General features: G+C 32.0%; 1 protein-coding gene across 1 annotated transcript in view; it reads left to right on the top strand.

The window, feature by feature from the left end:
• LOC135209764 (stromal interaction molecule homolog) overlaps nucleotides 1-22,862 on the top strand; it is a gene marked incomplete in the record, with an annotated part of 256,094 nt that overhangs the window by 162,895 nt on the left and 70,337 nt on the right. Inside the window, 5 exon segments of the mRNA XM_064242549.1 lie at nucleotides 633-760; nucleotides 2,310-2,429; nucleotides 2,777-2,889; nucleotides 3,459-3,521; nucleotides 8,185-8,300. Of these exon segments, the coding sequence (XP_064098619.1) occupies nucleotides 633-760; nucleotides 2,310-2,429; nucleotides 2,777-2,889; nucleotides 3,459-3,521; nucleotides 8,185-8,300 (540 nt within the window).

The raw sequence follows: 22,862 nt of genomic DNA, 5'->3' as shown, positions 1-22,862 counted from the left end.
TTATCAGAAATTATTTCCAGGGTTACAATGCCTACAATGCCAAATAATCAACATTTGGAGTTTTTTTTGGGTGAAAAATGCAATAAGAATGCAGTTTACATAGTTGTGAATGCACCCAAAGCTTTAAAAGTAAGATTTTCTTAACATTTTTGACGATGTTCCAGCTTACAACGATTTTCGGCTTACAACCCTCTCAAGCGAACGGAACCCCCGTTGTAACCCGGGGACTGCCTGTATATATATATATATATATATATATATATATATATATATATATATATATATATATATATATATATATATATAGATAGATATATAAAATATATATAATATACTTACTAATATATATATATATATTAATAATAGAATAGATATATATATAAAAACAATATATATATCATATTTATATATTATATAATAATATTATATAACTAATATATTATAATATACTATACATTATATATATTATATATCTATATATATACATATATATATATATATATATATATATATATATATATATATATATATATATATATAAATTATACTATATATTATACTTATGTGATCACAATCATTAGATTTAATTTTTGATGTATTTGCCTGTAAAATAATGTTGCTTGTCTCCACAGGTTGTGTTGTTGTCGATGAATTATGCTTGGTGCCAGAGGAGGTGCCTAATTATGAGGCCATCAAGACCTTGCATTCCCAGCTGGACGATGACAGAAGTGGGGACATTGATGTCACTGAATCCGTTGATGTGAGTTCGAACGCTTCCTTTGAAATTGTTTTTTATTCTTTCATCACATGCATGCAGGCACACATATATAACAGCAATAAGTCACCAAACTGCATGTGGCAAATATATATGTAGATAGCCACATGAAAGGTAAAAAATGAAAGACCAGGTACCAAGCACTTTCATGTATTGTGTACCTGGTCTTTCATTTTTCACCTGACATGTTGCTATATATATATATATATATATATATATATATATATATATATATATATATATATATATATTATATATATATATATATATATATATATATATATATATATATATATATATATATATATATATATATATATATATATATATATACATGTGTGTGTTTTATATATATGTATGCCTGACATCGTAATTTCTTCATTTTTCTTTGATAGTTGGATTTCAAGGCTTTGTAGTGACCAAGAAAGAGCAAAGAATTTGAGAAATTAGTAGGGCATTGGGGCTATTATAATTACATATGAATCTGGCAAAAATGGCCAGTAGATTATCCTATATGTATATATATATATATGATATATATATATATATATATATATATATATATATATATATATATATATATATATATATATATATATATATATATATATATATATATATATATATATATATATATATATATATATATATATATATATATATATATATATATATATATATATATATATATGCACATATATATACATGTATAATGAATAAAAATAAATAAATATTTTATACATTGTCTATTATGGATAGAAGTTTTTTCTTTATTAATAAGAGGACATCTTTTAGGAACTTTTTCACAGAGCATAGAATTTTGTGTTCTGTATCTATAGAATATTTTCTTTTATTCCAGGAAAGATTTTTCTCTTCCATATTGAGAACATTTTCTTATATTTAGAGATACAATTTTCTGGCAAGAATTTTAAAGGCATGAGTTAATTTCAGACCCAAGCTTTTGTAAGGATCTTAGATAATTGCCAATAAAGGTTAATAAATGTGAAGAGAAAAAGACTTTATTCAAATTGTTGAAATCATCTTCCTTGCAAGCATCTTTAGATGACTAGCAACAGAGAAGTCGGTAATGTGTGTAAATAAACTGATGTTGTAATTATGTAACTCACTGTCTCATGAACATTATCATTATGGCATCCCTGGAATGTGGATTGCCTTTAATAACTCTTGTAATATTGACTGAATCTTGATTCGAGTAGGTGAATACATTTTTACCGGTTACAGTATAAGTTTTTAATTAGTGAAGGACAGAACAGGTTTTTAGTTAGCAAATGGCGTTCTTGTTGTATTGCAGTAATATTTAATAATTGAAAAACAAATATTCACATTCATGATTTTTTTGTTCCCTGTCAATGCTGAGTTGAAGATATGTTACGTGAAAATTGTGTTTACGGACAAATTTACAATCGTTCTTTTTTTATGGTTACTGGTGTACGTACAGGTCTTTTGTGGTGGTATGTATTGAACCAGAAATTGTGGTTGAAATATTTGTGGCTTACAAATCTCTCTCTTGCAGTTTTTGAAAGAGGAGCTCCAGTATGCAAAGGGGTATGAAAAACGTCAAAAAGTTTTCCACTACAACAATGATCAATATATATCCGTACGGGAACTGTGGAGTATATGGAAAAAGTCTGAGGTGAGCATAAACATGTTTTATTCGCGATTGTAAGTTTTCATTTTAGAGTATTTGAGTAACCATTGTAATACTGCTTAATTCATATGGTATACTTGATGCCATACAATCTTTATGCCATTAATGATTCACTGTGAAACCATGTTTTTTTTCTATTTTTTCATTTGATATATACTATACTGCTGAATGTATTGTATAGTTTGGAATACTCGCCATAGAATCAGATACCAAGGAATTGATTATCGTAAGCAGTTTATTTTCTCTTTATATCAAACACTATAGCCCTATAAGTTTTTCTTTGGTTTCTGAAAGATGTTCTTATTCATATATCCACCAATAAATTATTTCAGGTTCACAACTGGACAGTGGAACAGACAGTTGCTTGGTTAGCAGAGACTGTGGAGCTTAAGCAGTATGCGCAAAAATTCTATGAAAATGCTGTCAATGGATCTGTACTTCCACGGTTAGTTTGTGGGTGTTTTTGGTCAGAGAGAAATTTTTTAACTTAGGAAATTACTGGTCATTATTAATGTTTCTAGCATACCACACCAGAGTACTGAATTGTGGATTTGGCTTGCTTGCTTCTCTAATGACTTTGACTTTCTCAACTTTTTCTCCTTAGGATCAGAGGCAATTCAGCTTGGCTTTTAACTATATTACTGGATATTTTTCTGTTTAGTTGTATATAGTTTTTTATTTGTTGGGTACAAGGAAATGGCAGCCAAATATGCAGCAAAAATATGTATTGTGGAGTCTTGTGTCAACAGAAGTATTTATTCTGTCATAATCTGTAAAAGAATTTACCTTGCATCAGACTTTAAGCAGTGGAGGAGTTAAGACTACATCAGTTGTTTTCTCTTTTGAAGTTTAGAGACAGTCATTTGTACATAATCCAGTACTTTTCTTAAATAGCCCCAGATTTTGACTTAGAATGAAAGTTTTATTGCTCTTTTAGAGTCTGGAGAAAAATTACAAGATTTACTTGTGGATAAAATTTACTATTGAGTGGATCTGCCTTTCTTACTCCTGCAGTACCATTCTCAGCGTGATTACCTCTGGTTCGGAAAGAAGAGATTCAAGGTACATGTTAGAAAGGTGAATTCTACATACATATTGAATTGAATGTGTACTTCCCCTGCTACTCAGTTATAATTTTTACCATTTATTTTGCATATTAACAAAATAAAAATCACAAACTATTGTGCCATTTCGCAAGGTTGCTCACTTGTGATGTCACATATGCTGTGTTTGGATAGTTTTTGTGTGCGTGTGTGTTTGTGTCAGGCAATTGGATTCTACTTTTTCAGCAATGGTCATATTATCTCTTGAGCTGGCATACAAGCAAGACATTCAATGTCAATTTTATTTAACTAGATTGTAGAAACTAATTTACAGTTGGTTATCTGATATAGGGTACATCATAGATTGTAGAAACTAATTTATTGTTGGTTATTTGATATAGGGTATATTTGTGAACGATAGGAAATAATATTAATAAAAATACATAGTAGTAGCTTAGATACTTGGAGAAAATTTAATTATAAGTAGTTCTTTCTGTTATTGAAGCTGCTCTTATTGTTATTTAATAATCTCATTTTGTCATTAACTTGCTTTGGAAATCCAAGTAATCTTAATGTCATCCTTTGGGATTTCCATCTTGAGAACATATTTTTCATGTGCAGTCATTCATATTTTTAGCTTTCTCATTATGTCAATAAGTTCTTTAGTTTAGTTTGTTCCTGAGAAGTGTAGTTTTGGCAGTGAGCAAGTGTACTATCATCCAAATATATATAGGCTACTAGTTGTAAAAAATTTATCATGTATTTAAGACACCAAAGGGATCAATATCTCAGATCTTTTCTAAGTATTTTTCAGAAAGCTTGTGATTGATAAATACAGCATAAGATTATATGTACATATGAATTGTAGACTAAAATTGTCTAGGGTACAGCACTTGAAAACTTTGTTCCTGAGGTAATGGAATGGTATATTTTTTAGAAGAGGATTTAGGAGCGATGACAATCGGACATTTCTGCTATTTGCTCCTGTATCATTAAAACAATGCTTTGTGATTGTTTTGAAACTATACAGATGGTTAAAGCCAACCTAATGTGATTATCAATTCCATCTCATTGAGGAGTGATTGTTATGCATGCCTGTGGGTGGGGAGAGGATAGTACCCAAGTAGGATGCCTATTTTTTAGTACATTGTATAAAAGAAAAGTGCATATTGGTCTTGATGGCATGAAAAGTGTAAGCCTACAAAAAATGAATTCGATCTGCAATCTGTGTGGTGGTTATTGGAAATTGCTGAGAGAGCTTGTGAAAAATAGTGGGAAACTTTGAAAGATGAATTTATCCTAGGACACACTAGGGGCAATACATAGTCATTGATATTTCTGCAAAGTTAGATGTAGGGGTATTCATTGGTGATGCAGTGAATGCTACTTATGCTGATGGGCATAAGAGGAAGAAGAGTGCTTAGAAGAATCTTCTTATTGTTGATAGAGATATAGCTGAGGTTTTGAGAGAAATTCAAGTTGCTGACAGTAGATTTATAAAGAATTATGAATTTAGAAACTGCTGGAGAGAGATGATATTGCAGATGAAATTGATAATGTTGGCAACATACCAGGAATATTAAATGGGAAGCTTTTACCCAAAAACTATAATAGTACATTATTTAATGTATTGCGTGAGAAGTCAAAAGGAAACATCTTATAAGCAACCTGATTGCAAGATAAGGATATTTGCAAAAGTCAAGAATATTAAAAATAGGGTTTCAGGTATTTTTGTTAAACCAGTTAGTGGTAATACTATATGTATTACATACCGAAATGTGATCCAGTTGTTAGTGACTTGATCTATAAAAGTTTTGATAAGATAAAGCTCTAAGTGGAGGCCATATAATCCAAGAGACATATCACGTCGCCATGTGTTTCCATTGTCAAAGTTATGGTTATACAGAACAGAATTTCCCCGGTAAAAGAGACAGAGGATGATTCATGCTGTGGCAAATATAAAGCAGATCATAGATCAAGAGATTGGAAATCCACAGTCAAAAATGTGTAAATTATAAGGGATGTCAGAAGTCTGACGTAAGTCATTCAATGAATGAGATATTGTAACATATTACTGTGGTATTGGGAGGATTAGCAACATGACATGGATATTGATTCTGAGTAGATGCCAGTATGTAAAATGAAATTTTGCAAATATTGTTTGAATGGAAATGACAATAGTCAAGTTAGATAAAGAAATTAAATTCAGTTCAGAAATTTTGGTGAGATACTCTAGAGTGTTTTGGTAAATATTACTCAAGATTGTTTCAGGAAGTTATGGAACACGTTCAGGTTAGTGACTGCTATGCCAGTGAAAAACAAGATTAGTGAACTTTACAGAACAAACTAGCATGAATTGCCAGTTGAAGGGTGGCCGGCCCTGCATTGTCTTTCCAACATAGTGGAGCTGAGAATCAAGAACATAACTAGTAATCAGTTCTCTTCAGAGGAGGATTCCTTATTATTCAAATTTCAGGGATCCTTAATGTTAACCGTAGAGTTTAACCAGTTTTTTTGCATTTGTCCTGAGATATGATTTTACACTAATTTCATGTGAATGCCAAGCCAAGAATGTCTAACATTTGCTGAAATTTCTAGAATTCCATCTGTATAACATTAGCTTTATTTATTATTGGAGTTTGTTGTACCATTCCTGTTTTAAAAAGTGGCTAATATGTTAGTGTGAGATCCTTAACAATAAAATATTGATTTGCAGTTTTTCTATTAGATAGTTGCATGTGCAATGACTGTATTATTTTGGAAATGAGAGATACCCACATTAGGGTATTGCTTATAGAAGTTAGTGCCTCTGCACATTTGCTTTATGTGTCAGTTGCACAATTGTCGTGGCAACGGATCAGTATTTAAGGGGGTAGCTTCTGTCCCTGAGTCAATCAACTGGAAACTGGCTTCAGTCATGAAGAAATTTTTTATTTGGAGCTAAAGTTTTTTAGATATAATTAGGGATAGTTATCATGGATGCAACAGTTACTTTATCTCAATAATAATATGTAGAACATTTTGAAAGTTAATGTTCCTCATCCTGCAGGATAAACATAATTTTTGCAAGTAAGTATTTTTTGAAAAGGAAAGATGAATACTACTGTATAGTTATGTGTGACAGTAAGTAAAGTTTTACATTTAAGAAACAACAAAGGACCAGAAATTACTTTTTTATAATAGATGGAATGTTCATGTTATTCTTGATTACAGTAAATTTTTTTATGTAGCTTTCTGCAATTTCTTCTTATGCCATAATGTAAACTTTTGGTTTGAACTCCTAGGTTTGATTTTTCCCTAGGTATGATTTCACTCATGATGTGACTAGATTCTGTTAGTTTTCAGTGCCTCTGTTCATTAAGATTCTGTTAGTTTTCAGTGGCTCTGTTCATTAAGATTCTGTTAGTTTTGAACAGCTCTGTTCATCAAACTTCACAAAAACCTTTCTGTAAACTTATACCAACATAATTTGCGTAAACATTGGCTGTAGGATACTTCCACCCTTCCAAACATTTCCAACCATTTGAAAACTGGCTCAGATTGGAGGAAGATAGAGAGCGAAAGAACTCTAATTAAGAAGGGTCTTTATTTTTTACCTTTCTCATAAGATTTTTTTGTTAGAATGTGACAGGACGTTTAAAGATTTTTTTTTTTGTATGAAAAGGGCTATTGTGTCTAAAACAAAAAGTTTTAACTTTCACAGGATAATGCTAAATTTGCCAGTGTATTATTTATTTAATAATATTTGAACAAATTTATTACCTCTGAAACAATTTGCTATAAAATAGCAGGTTGTATACTGTTTAGTATATTGTAGCAGATTGAACAGCTTTATAATAAGTCATCTCTAAGCTACAAGCTATATATGGTTTTGAGGAAGTGTGCAAATGTGTTAAATTAATTTTTATTTAGCTTCACAATTATTAATTATAAATAAAGTACTTTCATTTGCATAAGCTGTGATATATTTTTACTCTTTCGAATGATAACACTTGTAATAATCAGGCATTCAAAAATATTCCAAAGCAGTCTAACCAGACTAGTATTTAGATTTAGACTTATGGCTAAATCAACTCTTGGAATGGATTATCATTATAAAAATTATCATTAGTAACTTCCAGTTGTCTGTTTTATCTCACAAGGGGTATTGGAACAAATACTGTGATACCAGATTTTAGTTTTCATAATTGATGTTGGATTATACAATGCTCAATTATTATTCATTAACAGATTTTGATACATTATTTTTTCTGTGAGCTGTTTTTTTTCTTTCTTTAATAAACCAGCATTGTACAGGTGATGTTGGTGTTGGTTTGTTTTTGATAATTTATAATGGTTATTCAGAATTGACACTTACTGTACAAAAGTTGTATTTTGCAGACCAGAAATCATTTTCATGTTTTGGTCTAGAAATACAAGGATTTTTAAGAATTTAATTCTGGTTATGTTTACAGTAGTAAAGTTTATGTGAAGGACTATAGTGTGTGTAAAAGTTTAGCTAGTTTACACCCGGTAATATTCCAAATGAAACAATGAAACCTTGTATACAGTACTATGTATTTTGTTGAAGTTTTAGCATTAAATATAATTATGTATATACTTGACTGATATTATTTTTCTCTTGATACATAATACTTACATTTTTACTTGTAATTCAACTTGAACTGCAGAAGTTGATGTAGAACTTATTTTTTCAGGCTTGCAGCAAATAATGAACAGTTTCTCACCAAAGTTTTGGGAATCCGAGATCCAAAGCATCGCTCAAAAATTACCATCAAGGCAATGGATGTTGTCTTATTTGGTCCTCCAAAAGGTTAGGAAAAAGATATTCTTTTGTTGTTCACATTTTTAAAAAAATTATTACAGTTGTGAATTTGAACATGATAGGTTGATATTTAGTGCTCTTATCTTCACAAATAACAGCATAGTCATAATAATGTATTTGCTGTAGGGTGAAACAATAGGCGATTGAAAAGGTTAACTGTTTTTTAAGGTTTTTTAATTCTTTTGTTCACTACTATATATGTACAGAATACATGTTCAGATTTTCAGATACACACCTGGTTAGACTTTACTATTCTATATGTTTGTCAAGTGTGTGCTACCATGTTTTTTTTATATATATATTAAGACAGCTCAGTTTTCTAGTGTGAGCAAGTGCTGAGAAAATGGATCATGAAAAATTTAATCAATTTGCAATACTGTTTATGAAAATATGTAATTGCAATGACATTTTCAAGGACAGAAGTTAAGTATTATTAGTAAAGCTATATGAAATTATACCATTTTTTACCTTTATAGATGATAAAAATTCAATTGAAGGTGAAATCACATGCTACTCAAAAAGTTCCAGTCAATTTTTTGTAAATGCTTTTGTTCCAGCAATACTTGATATTCACCAATTGTTAATCTGATCAGCACCGTCCGTAACAATTTTCATATATACTATATGTAATGTGATTGCTTCCCTTCAGCCTACAGCACATTAAGAGAACATTTTCATCATATATAAACGTTGAAGAATGAAAAGAAGTTATTTAACTACAGCACTGATTGAAGACATAGGAAATTAAAGTTAATTATTTATCTGTGATGGTGAAAAAGGTACTCAAAGAATTCATGTTTGACTTTTTTCTATGTATTTTAAATGTACTTAAAAATAAGAAATAAAAAATTTAATTCTGACATGCATACATATTTGGCTATTGTATGCTCATAGGCTTTAGATACCATATTAATGTAAAAAGTAGTTTGGCTTAATTTTTTTTACAGAATCTTAAATTCTCCCTTTATTTATTGTTGATCTCAAATTTAGACATTATTGTGGTTTCAATTCAGGAGGAGCCACCAGTTACCATACCAAGTCCTGGCCATATCTTATATTCAGCCTTCAAATATATTTGTAAATTTTTGTCTTATAGTTTTAGCATGATAAAATATTTTACATTTTGCAGTATTTTCTTTTGTGGTTGTATGGATAAAAGTTAGAAAACACATAGAAGAGAGTTATCTTTACTTAGGTCAGTGTTTCACTTCAAAGTGAGGGAAGAACATTAGGTATGGGATGGGATAGTCTTGTGCTTTTCTGTATGGGATTAACGTGACATATCTTATCCCTGATTAACTGATTCAGACAGTTTGATCCAGGTCAGATAAAAATGGTAGAGTCGTCATCATGATGGATAGACTTGGAGATGTATGGCCACGTTTACAGTGCGGCTTGCTTACTTGCGGGTATGATTATTATAAAAGTGTTGTTAGAATTGTCAGATGTTCGTCGGAATGCAGTACTAGTGTTTTTCATGCTTGGTTAATGTACTGGAATGTAATTTGTCCATACAGCAAGTTAGTGTGAAAAGACCTAAAGAGTGGCTGGTTAAGGCATGATTGTATCATGTTGTTAATGTAGTGTGCAGATTTTCCTGTTCACCTTGTATTATGGAAATTTGTGTCTCATCGCACTGTAATCTGGTATTGTAGTAGTTATTATGAAATATATTCATGTTTATCCATTGAGAGGACTGCCCGGAAATGATTAAAATATGTGTCTTAGCCATCATGCATCATATAATTTTCAAATCTAGTCTTATATTGGTGACTAATAGTTCTTCTTCCAGGTTGTCTTCAAATACTGATGATTAGAATTTCAATTTATGAGCCAAATGTTGATTACATTGGAGTGCTCTAAACCCCTGTATCGATGCTGCTTATTTTAGGAGCTACATGTTCTTAATGGCTCCATTGCCATTCACTAGTCGCCAGTTGTTAAATATACGTACCATGAGCTTTTGTAGTCTTAAGTGTGTATTCTGCTGTTTGATGCTGTGTGAAAAGTGACTGTGGATGGCTTAGGCTGAGTATTGGTAAATAAAATGTTATGAAATGTAAGAGACTGCATCACTGGAGATACTCAGTAGTACTATTTTTATGTAGAGTAGAAGAGTTTGAATAGAAGGATGATGTTATAGTGGAATTCAGGCTAATTGCAGTTGGGGGTAGAGCACTATATTGCATTATTGGAGCTGAGTAACTAGTAAGAAAAAGAGTAACGACCTGGATGAAGAAGAAGAAAATTGCAGAGCAGTTGCTGAGTAAGAGTATTCCATGAGTAAATGGTCCCCAAAACTGACACATTTACAAGATGCGCTTCTTTATGTTGCTGATATAGTAGGACCAATTGAAAACAAAGGGAAGCAGTTAAGGAGACAAGAAGAAAAACACTGGAATCTGTAGCTTGAGTGCACTTAGCAGATTGCTGCTGATAATGTAATATTTAGAAGCAGGAATATAAAATGAAATATTGATATCTACAGTTCAGATAATTTCAAATGTACCATCAAGGAGGAATATATGGAGTATCCTAGAAATTCTCTTATCAGTTTTCTTAAAATATTTGAAGCTGATATAAACTGGGAACTACTCATTTAGTCATTAAATGAAATGAAAAGGAGGCTAAAATGGCCAATCCCACAGTTGTAGTGATTACATCAAACAGAAATTTCCATATATAATTATGTGGCATTTACAAAAGACTGTACTTTCAGTATTATCCTGTCTGAAAATTTGTGATACTTATTTAACTTGGTAATTTAGTGGGCACCCTCTTGATGGTAATTTAGTGGGCACCCTCTTGATGGTAATTTAGTGGGCACCCTCTTGATGGTAATTTAGTGGGCACCCCTCTTGATGCAAGCCTCATCTGAGAGATCAAATCCAAGACGCTAAAGGTATCCTGTCAAAATATTCAAATATTTCAGTTTATTCATATGAAATTTATCAAATAAGGTATAATTTTTTATAAAAAAAAAACACACACACACACACATCAGCTAGCCCTGTGATTTTGTTAAATTCTAGTCACTCAGCAAACTTGTCTTTTACTTTAGCCCACATTTATGGTCTTTGCAAATAAATCGGTCTCTCTATTCTGTTTACAAAAGAAGATTCTGTGGTAGTTGGATAGCTGCATCACATCGCAATCCCCATGGATCCTAGGTTTCAGCCATGTTAAAACCTTGCTTTTTATATGTCTAGAGCTTTTTATATCTTCCAGTCCTGCAAATTAATGAACATTCACTCTTTAATAGAGGCCTGGATTGAATAATTAAGTGGTGGAGTCAGTGAGATAGGAGGCAGAACTCTGTAGCAGAATAAAATATTTTTCAATAACTGATCAGGTACCATGCTTTCAGGCATCTAACAATACATTGTTACTTTTAAACTAATTTTTTCTTTCTATTTAAAGATTACAATTTAATGTGTCGGAATTCAGGGTCTGAAAATATTGATATACTGGCTTAGTCTTTTCCACATTTGGAAACTTTATCTCCCAGACAAAGTCGTTTAAAGTGATTTATGTTGTCCAGCAGTGATGGTTATGACTGAAGTATTGTCAAAATATCTGCCATGCTGCAGTCTTACATAATTTTATTTTCAATAAGGAACTTCAGCTGCTATCACTAGTGTCTGTATCTGAAGTCATCATGCATATTTTGTTGAGGTGCTCTTGTCTTTAGTGTGAAACTGTGGAGTAGTCTTTGAGATAGCTTAATTGATTTTATGTTTTAATTCAGCTTTAATTGATTTTGATATTTTCGTGCAAAAAAATTCAATGTCTGACAGTTTAGCACCAGGGATATTCAGCACACGACAATTTGGCGCAAGGAAGCAAATACAAGGACAGTTCAAGAAAAGTGATAATAAAATCAGTTTTTGAGTTTAAACATTTTATTGATAAACAAAAATATAAAAAAAAATATATTGAAGTAACATACTAATATAAAAATATATTTATATTAATATGAATACTGCAAACAAAAGCATCTTTATAGAAATATTGGTAAGAATTTAATTCTGTAGTTCATTTTGGTAGCCTAAGAGTTCACAAATACTCCAATTTGTCGGCACGATTTCAACATTCCACTAACGTCATTATTGCTATATGAGTAGCTGAGTAAGATTTAAATCTGGGATTTTCCTCCATGCACACCGAGCAAGATGAAAAAAGCAAGCACTTATTTGTGCGGTTTCAAAAACAGTTGTAAATGCATTTTGGAATGCCTTTTCAGATTCACAGCACATTGGATCTACCTTCAGATCCAGGTATAAATTCAAAATAGTCCTTAATACCCTTTTTTACAATAATATACATATCAATGGAAAGACACCCTTCACGAAGCTTATGAATAACATAAAGTTGGTAGAAAAGGCACAGGGCTACTTTAAATGTACCATCTGCAAGCCAGTTTTTGTATTCTTTAAGGTATTCAATATATGTTTCAGTAAAATAATAAACATTCTATTGGTATTGTCACTGCCAGAATTATGCAATAAAAAAGGTTCGCCACTGTGTTACATGCAGTTGTTCAGGTAATACAATATCATTAAGATTAGCAGATGTTGGAATTGGCTTATTGGGCAAGGAGACCTGCGTTTCTTGGATTATTCTTCTCAGGACATCATTAGGTGCGGGTCATGAGTATGTGTTGTGACATTTCCCATGAACTTTCATTAACATGGATATGACCTTTACATTTGTCTTAAGTACAATGCCAAGACTTTTCCATTTCTAAGTTTTCTGTCTAAACAATAGCAGAATCCATTTAATAAAGTGTGCTTCCGTCCTTTCTCAGATAATGTCTGCTCCATAGGTCTTGTTTTTTAGTTTTAACTTAGTAAATGTTTGTAACCAACTGGATTCCTTAAAAGGAAATGTGTACCACAAATAATCTTTAAAAATAAAATGTTTGTAACCAACTGGATTCCTAAAAAGGAAGTATGAACCACAAATAATTTTTAAGAATAAACCTTTGTAAGTTTACTTATTAATAATTATTGTTATTCAGTGGTTATTAGTTTTAACAATAAATTAAATAGTAGTGTTTACCATAAACACTTTACTATAGAACTTCGCCATTTTTAGAAATGTAAAAAAGGAAAAATGCGCTAAATTGTCCTTGCGCTGAATTGTTCTTGCGCTGAATTGTCCTTGGGCTAAATTGTCATGCGCTGAATTGTCTGCACTGTATTGTTGTCGCTAAATTGTCCTGTGCGGAATTGTCAGTTCATAGTACGTACTAACTAGCAAAATTAGTTAGTAGTACTGTGTTTATCAGCATCATTTTTCATTTGTTGGATCATTGTTCTCATATGAAATAGTTAGTAGTATCCCGTGTATCCCGTGATAGTTATGCCATAGAGTAAATTGTTTTGAAGTTAACAGTAGTTGTTGATTGCACTTGGAACCTGAAGTGCAGTAAGGTTTTGTGGCATGCTGCATCACTTACAGAGGTTTTGTAAGTGATGTTGAGTGAAATGAGTCTCATATATTCTTAATGCCAGGTATGATATTGGTGGAATGGTGACCATGAGATGGTATATGCACTGCATATATCTTGTATATAATCCCATAGGCAATCTCATTATCTTGTATGTACATGGGAACTTACCGAACAAATTTATATAAGCATCTTTTATTGAGCAGACTCCCCTTTAAGACTTTAAAACTTATCAAGGTTAAATAAACAAAAAGTTGTTCATTTTTATGTTACTGTCAAATTTTACATTGATTTTTGCTCTTCTCCTATTGAAATGAGTATTCTTTCCTTTGGAAGCTTGCTATTCAGTTTAATGGACTTTATAACTTTAAAATGAAGTGTCCTACTTTAGATAGAATAGTATTATGGAACCTTACTTTTTAGGATGTTAATAAATAAACAAATGATTGATGTTGATTATGCAAGCATTTAGAATGTTAGAAGTACAGTATGGACATAATTAGGGATTACGTTTGTAGAACCTGAGGCATATTATGGAATTTTCTATCATTTATTTTTTTATGTATAGAACAAAGTTGAGTAAATATTAGATACTTATCACTGGTACAGTACATTCTTGCATTGAATTTTTGCTGAATAGGCAATTGTTTATCCATTAGTTCAGATTAATACTGTGCCTAATATCTTGATAATTTTTATGTTAACTATCCCCTGTGGGATGTTTGAAGTTTTGCCAAATATACTATAACATAAATTATGAAAGATTGGAGCATAAATATTGCATGTAAAATTAGTTTTAGTCATTTATTAGTAATTTTTCTATGCGTTAAAGGTCATGGAACATTATTTCTTATGATTATAAATATTTTTGGATAATGTACGAGTACCCTCAGGGAGTTTCATCCCTGCCCCTTTGTGAGCATCAGGCCTAGTTGGCCTAGCTGGTAGTATACCTGGATTAGGACCCTGAGCTCAGGGTATGAGCATTTGCTGTCTTGTAAGGTGATACCACATTAGGCAAAGGCTAAATCCAAAGTCAAAATTTGTGGCCTTGCTAAAGATAACCTTTATTAAAAACTAGTTGTGAGCAGCAAAGGCCATTGGCTTGAGACATTGACTGTCTGTTAGTGTATTTAGCCAATGAATCATGCATAGAATTTGCTGTGGATTCTTCCCCATAAGTGGATAATCAGTTTAGAAATGGCCCCCAGTCTGAGCATATTGAGGTGGTAAGAGTCTCTCCTGATACTAAAGATAAATTGAAAATACTAAATTTAATGTAATCACCTTGAATCAGATTAGAATGATAGAACAGGTAAAAAATAAAATCAAGAGGTATGGACTGGACATCGTAGTTTTTTTATGAATCATTGTGTAAAGGAATGAAGAAAGAAAAATTTGAAGGGGTTAATATGTATGTTATTCAGGAAGAACAAATGGAATTTACAGAGAAGCAGTATGCATGATTTAGATGCCAATTGCAAAAAAAAAAAAAAAGTGACTGACTGACAGAGCAATGAGCAGTAGAGTGCTGCTAGCAAGATTGAAATCAAAGCAGTTCAATATAGATATTATAATTTGCTATGAACTAGCTAATAAACTCAGTAAATAAATAAAGGAAAAAATAATAAGGGGATTTATATATGTAAAAGATGAAATACCAGAAAAAATTATGAGAATTGTTGTTGGTTATATGAATGCAAAAGTTGGAGGGAACAGTGGAAAGTATGGAAGATATAAAGGGTAAGGAAGGTCTGGGAGAGTGCAAATGGTAATAGGGTGCAATTTATTTGGTTTTGTATTTCAAATCATTTGGCTATTTGAGGTCCTATTTTCTAACAGAAGGACATATTTAAATACGCTCAATCATCTCCAAATGGCAGTCATACTAAACCAAATAGACACACAACTATTAGCCCCTAAGGACAGACTAAATACTGGGTGTTTCAGAAGTCACTTATGGCTTTGTATTGTTTATTGAAAATTTAATTGAATCATAAAGTTGATGAAATTCATTTGGTAAATTTATCCTAATGAGAATATTTGTGGTACCACCTTTGATTTGGAATGTTCATCTATAAGTCAGTGGTGCACCTTGACGTGTGCATCACCTTTTTCATGGCAATCAAGCCACCATTTCAAGCATACCTGACTAGCATCTGACAATCCTGTCTTTTGCGGAATATGTAAGGAAACTCAAGTCGAAAGGTGCCACACGAAACAAAATCTACTTGGCAAACTTGCTAACTCTAAGTGGGGAACAGATCTGAAGACACAGTGTACAACAGTTCTGGCACTTTGCTACTGTACTGCTGAATACTGCTCAGCAGCATGGGCAAGATCAAGCCACGCTCACAAAATAGATCCCAAGCTCAACATCTCATGTAGAATAATAACTGGCACCTTGAAACCAACACCACTTCCCGCACTATACAGATTGGAGGGTATTGCACCACCACACAGCCGCAGAGACATCCATGCCGGGACACAAAAGTATAGTCAAGAAAATGATACGAGACACCCCCTCTTTGGTCATAGGGCCCCGGCAAGAAGACTGAAGTCCAGGAAGAGCTTTATGACCATCCATAGTTTGGATCCTGAGCAGTCAGCCCAACATAGGCTTGAAAAGTGGATAGAATGGGACCACTATTCACCAAATGCTGCCATCCAGAGCCCAGATGAACAGCTTCCAAGTGGAACAACCTTCTCAAGAAAAGACTGGGTAACATTAATCCTTAAACGCCAAAGCGGTATTTTAAAAATCGTCTCCCGTATGCCGGCGGTGTTCGCGAGTGAGCACCGAAGTGGAAAAAATGTTTTTTAAAAAAATCACAGCACGCTTAGTTTTCAAGATTAAGAGTTCATTTTTGGCTCCCTTTTTCGTCATTCCTGAAGTTTAATATGCAACCATCAGAAATGAAAAAAATATCATTATCATATATAAATATTGGGATATATGACAGTGCGAAAAAAAATTTCATATATATTTGTATACAAATCGCACGGTGATCAAAATGGTTAAAGCTAACGAGTCAATTTTTTTCGTTGTATTGTACACTAAGTTGCGATCATTTTGGTATATAACACATTGTAAAATGATCAAGGCAACACAGAGAAAATATTATAACAAAATGATGCATGAATTCGTAACGAGCGGACGTAAAAAAAAAGCAGTTTTCAAAAATTCACCATAAATCGAAATATTGTGCTAGAGACTTCCCGTTTGTTGCAAAATGAAGGTAATTGATTGAATATAACTAGACTGTAAGTGTTGTAGCTTACAATTGCAGTTTTTGACCATTTCGGTCAAGTTAAATTTGACCAAAGGACGAATTTTTTCTCTTTATCGTTATTTTTATGAAAATATTTCAAAACTGATAAAAGCTACAACCATAGGTTGTTATTGTTGTATTCTACATGAGATTGCGCACATTTTCATATATAAAACTTTATGTAAAGGCTAATTTAAAATAGTGCGAACATTACGGCAATCGGACAAAAAAATTTATGATTTTTGTGGAAGAGTTACCGCGCGGATGCAAGGAAAAAGTTTATTTCATAAATTCACCATAAATCGAAATATTGTGCTAGAGACTTCCAATTTGTTGCAAAATAAAGGTAAATGATTGAATATTACTAGAATGTAATAGTTTTAGCTTATAATTGCATTTTTCGACCATTTCGGTAGTCAAATTTGACCGAAGGTTGAAATTTTGGCACTTATCGTTATTTATATGAAAATATTTCAAAACTGATAAAAGCTACAACTGTGGGTTGTTTTTTGTTGTATTCTACATGAAATTGCACACATTTTCATATATAAAACTTTATGTAATGGCTAATTTAAAATGGTGCAAACATTACGACAATCGGACGAAAAATTTTATTTTTTTGGAAGAGTTACTGCGCAGACGTAAGGAAATTTTTTTTTTTTTTTTCATAAATTCACCATAAATCGAATTATTGTGCTAGAGACTTCCAATTTGTTGCAAAATGAAGGTAAATGATTGAATATGACTAGAATGTAAGAGTTTTAGCTTACAATTGCGTTTTTTGACCATTTCGGTCGAGTCAAAGTTGACCGAAGGTTGATATTTTGGCACTTATCGTTATTTATATGAAAATATTTCAAAACTGATAAAAGCTTCAACCATGGGTTGTTTTCAGTTACATTCTACATGAAATTGCACACATTTCCATATATAAAACTTTATGTAACGGCTAATTTAAAATGGTGCAAACATTACGACAATCGGACAAAAAAAATTTATGATTTTTTCGGAAGAGTTATCGCGCGGACGAAAGGAAAAAGTTTTTTTCATAAATTCACCATGAATCGAAATATTGTGCTAGAGACTTCCAATTTGTTGCAAAATGAAGGTAAATGATTGAATATTACTAGAATATAAGAGTTTTAGCTTACAATCGCATGTTTTGACCATTTCGGTAGAGTCAAATTTGACCATAGGTTGAAATTTTGGCACTTATTGTTATTGATATGAAAATATTTTTTGTGCTAAATTCATCCAAATCATTTGGTGCATACTCACTGTGAGATAGCCTGTCCACCACCCAAAACCTGTTTTCGATACTCATGTGATGTTGCCCGTCCATTACGGGTTAATTGTGAGACAAAGTGAATAATGATGAACGTTAAGAGCTACAAAGGAGAAGATGTCGGTAGGGATTGTCAGTTTGTCATTGCCTCACTGAAGTTGAGGTAAAAAGCACCCAGCAGAAAGTTGTGACAGACCATTCCTTTTCACCAGGACCCATTAATAACTTAAATTTCAAGAATGTGTCTTATTACTGGAAAAAAAGTACTGGAATATTGGGTAACAAAATAGAAATATGGGAAACAAGATGGAGACTGGGATACAATAAAGACTAGATAAAAGCAAATGGTATATGCAGACAAATTTCAGACAGATAAAGATTACAAAATAGAACATGCAAAGTACTCAACTCTAGATAAGGGAGTTAAACAAAGATGAACAATAGTTAAAGGAGAATATTTAAGCAAATAGGTTGACAATGTTGACAATACCATATTTTGAGTGAGCAACAGTGGTATCTGGGTCCATCATAAAATTCGTTATGCCATAATCTTGGGTGCAAAGGAAAAGAGGAAAATACCTTCCAGAAGGAATTAGTCAGTAATACCATCAGAGGAAGAGAGAGAACACTGGACAAATTATTTTTGTGGAGTGGGAGTAAGAGAAATGAAAGGAATAGTTTTATTGGTTTACCAGGTGATGAAATCTTTAATGTGTTTATGAGCTTGCTTACTAAAAGAAGGATATACGTACATAAGTTTAGTACTTTTAGTGCTGCTTAATAGACATGACTCTTGGTATATAGGAATGAGTTTTGGTATGAAAAAGAAACTGAAAGATCTTGTTGACTTGAAAAAGTCTTTAAGTAGAATATTAGGGATCAGATGGCAGGGTAGAGTGAGAAATGATACCTCTATGGAATTTATAAGTTCCATGTGCAGATGAGATAATGAGGAAAGGTATTTGGAAATTGCTTGAACTTGTTCTTCTCACAACCCTTTCTTGGAAGAATAGAAGATGGTAATGTCAGCTGGACTCCTGTAGCCATCAAAAGAGTTGGGAGAACCAGATCTACATGGATGAGAACTATGAGAAGGGAGGTTGGAGATTTGTGGCAGATAAAGCAAGGGAAAGAGCATATGAGGCAGAATTTTTGTAGTCCCTGTGTGTTAAGTGGTGATGATAGTGATTACTGTAACTTTAAAATGAAGACAGATTTGATTAATAGTGGAATTTTATCCAGATTTAATATACTGTACTGGTATTTGAAAATCTCCACTTAAGCTGTGAATGCTATATCAGGTCACCTTGAGAACAGATGTAATATTTCCTTTTGTTTCTATCTTGGTGAATTATGTTTGAATTTTTTGTGAAGTACAAAATGTTGAGGAGGGAACCTTAAAGAACAGTTAACCTTCATTATTTGATGAAAGTATAGACAAAAGTTGTATTTTAGTGAAATTGAACTTGGTGTGGTACTTTGCTATGAATAGTTGTGCTTTGATGTTTTGTGTTTGCTTAGTATGTATGCATAATGCTTTTATTTAGTTTAGTTGGATATTTGCTCCTGAGCACTTTGAATATTCATGAAACACTACAGTTCTTAAAGTAAAGTCCCTTTGTTACGGCCGTTTAGTTATTTGCCCCAAGATTAATTAGTTTGAAGAACTGTAATGCAGATGTTATTTCTGTTTGGCTTCATTGCTTTAAGTTATATTTTTTCCATTTTATATTTAGTGAGAGTGTTGCTGTTTTATTTGAAAATAGAAGTTATCATAACTTCTAGTCTTCTGTCAGCTCAAAGTTATAGTACACATTGTGTTTGTTGTGAGAGCAGGACACAGTAAGTACACATTTGACGGTTTATGTGACATTTGACAGTTTATGTGAACTGAGCATTTTATTACAATGAATAAGCTTATCATTAAATAAGTAAGCTTTTCTTTGATACATGGAAGGGGATAGAAGTCAGGTCAGAATTTAAATATCTTTACTAGTCCGTATCACAGTTTAGAAACATTATACAGTTACTGAGCTTTTATGGGAGTCTCTTGTGTTCTGTAAACACGTGACAGAAGACAGTTACTGTCCTAACAAACAACTTACAAGATGCCAATGTATAATTAGGTGACAATTTTTTAATATACATTTATTTTCCAACATTTCAGAGTACGTATACAATAGTGTATTGTTTATACTTTTATATATTGTTACTTCATAATCTTTATCATAAAGATTATTAATTTTATTCTATATTTTTATAATGCAATTATAATTTATTTCCCTTATGTGCAAGCAGTATATTTAAAGTTAGTGTGGTAATTGATGGTTTAATAAGTTGCCTCGTGTATTTTGCAATTGAAAATGTTCTTGAAGTTGTCATTGCTCTGGCTGCATGGAAATGATGGAAGTCTGTTTTGAAAAGTTGTTGAGTATACTAAAAGAAATTCATCTGCAGCAATAAGAAGCTTGAACTAGTTTAAAAAGCTAGAAGGTATGATATTTTCCTATGGAGAAGTCATGTAAATCTTAGTGAACATGATTTGCACTAAAATAATTTAAGTACCTATAGCATTATATGTAATACTGGAATGTTACTAATGATAGCAAAAGTAGCTATAGATAAGAGAGAACAAAAACAACAAATTTGCATCGACATCAAAGCCTGGTACAGTAATTTAATTTACCTCAGCAGAAAGCTAAACAGGAAAAACTAGAATTATGGGAACAAGAAGAGGCTAGCTAAGAGGAGAAAAATAGATTAATAGAATGGTATATGTAATTTATGAATAGTACACAACGAAATTTTAATTTAGAATGATATGTGGATAAGTAGAAAGGGGACAAGGTCAACAATATGCTAGGACTCTGTAATGACCACAATTAACCTTCACTATCTCCATGCACTCAGTAACTCGTATTGTACATTTATATTTATTGCAGGTAAAGATGTAAAAAAAAAAGTAAAATTAAGGATGATAATGGGTATGGCCAAAAGGATGTATTTATTTGCCCTTTAATTATAAAGCCTGATCTTAATGGCTACCAACTGATAACAAATGAAAATGGTTTGTTGTTCTTAATTTCTTGAAAAGAAAGATAAACATTATTAAAAGTGTGATATATTAAGCGTTTTATACTTTTAGTATAAGTTAACATTTGTTTCTGCGACAATGAGGAACAAACCGTTTTGGTGTTTTTCCAGGTTCATTTTTTATCAATATCAATTAGTGGCCTAAAGGAAGACATGATGTAAGGTCCAGTGAATACACTCTTATTGCCTATTTGCCGTACATATATCCATCAGCGTTCATGCTTTGCTTTTTTTTCCATTTTTCCTTACAAATTAAAGAGTATAATACATGATTTAGTGTATGGAATAATGGAGGCGAGGTCCTTTCACCTTCTCATGTACTACTATGAAGTGAAACTTTGTAATCCATTCCTAAATTTCTTTGCTCTATTGTGTACATGCATAGCTATTCTTCTCCTCTCTTTACAGTTCTAATTATATTTTACTGTTCTTATTGTGGTTAAGAATTTTTTACTGTAAATGTATAAGGCATTTAGTTTTCTCACTGATGAAGTATCCAGTAGGAATTATCTAAGGATTATAGAAAGAATAGAAATGTGTACGCTCTCCTCAACAAGCAATTTTATTTTTTTATTTTGGGCAGACTATTCACATATATGTCTTATCATTTTAGTAATGTTAGAAACTATATTTTTCTTATAGATTTTGTTGATTTACATAAAATTTTCCTGAAACTTATCGCTAGACTGTAGCCAGGTCCAAAAGTAGAATGAAGGGAGTTGTTATTTAATGGTTTGGACAACTATATATGATAGCAAATTGGTTTTCAGACTGAGGGGTTATGTGTTTTGTTTATTCTTTTGATTTTTTATGAAGTATAGCATATAGAATTTTTAAAGAATTAGACTTCTTGTTTTTTTTTTCTTCAAAAGCTCTCAGTATGTTTGTTTTGAATAGATAGATATACATTTTTTATAAAGTACTTGAGAAAGTGTGTATTTCAAGACAAAGTTGATGTGTAGTCTAAGACTCAGAGGTCTGGAAAAACTAAGCCCTATTAATAATAATGATAAGATATCTTTGTAGCTTTTCTTTTTAGTCTTAAATTAGTGCATTCCTGGTAGGCTACACTGCTTTTTGGGATGGGTGGGAGTGTTGACTTTTTCTTTTCATATAAACATCAGGAAGGAATTTAAATAAGCACAAACTAACATAGGATGTGCACTTTTTCCTGAAGATTGCATTTTGTGGTATGAATGATGACATTTAAAACATAAGAATTTTTTCTCCCTGCATTTTGGCTGATGACCTGTTGATGCTTGGTAAGTATTGCCATCATGGTTGTTGAATGGCTTACTTTAAAGTTACACATGATTTTGGAATGCCTTGCATTGGTGAGATATATGTCTCATAGTGAAGTAGCTTAGTTGCAAGAAGTGGTTTCTATGCATAACACAAGACTTAGATTTTAGTCGTTATTATAATGGGAAAAGTATAATTTGGGTTTT

The sequence above is a fragment of the Macrobrachium nipponense genome, chromosome 38 (genome assembly GCF_015104395.2).
Source record: "Macrobrachium nipponense isolate FS-2020 chromosome 38, ASM1510439v2, whole genome shotgun sequence".
Lineage (NCBI taxonomy): Eukaryota > Metazoa > Arthropoda > Malacostraca > Decapoda > Palaemonidae > Macrobrachium > Macrobrachium nipponense.
Note: the sequence above shows the minus strand (reverse complement) of the source record. Positions and strands in the feature narration are given on the sequence as shown.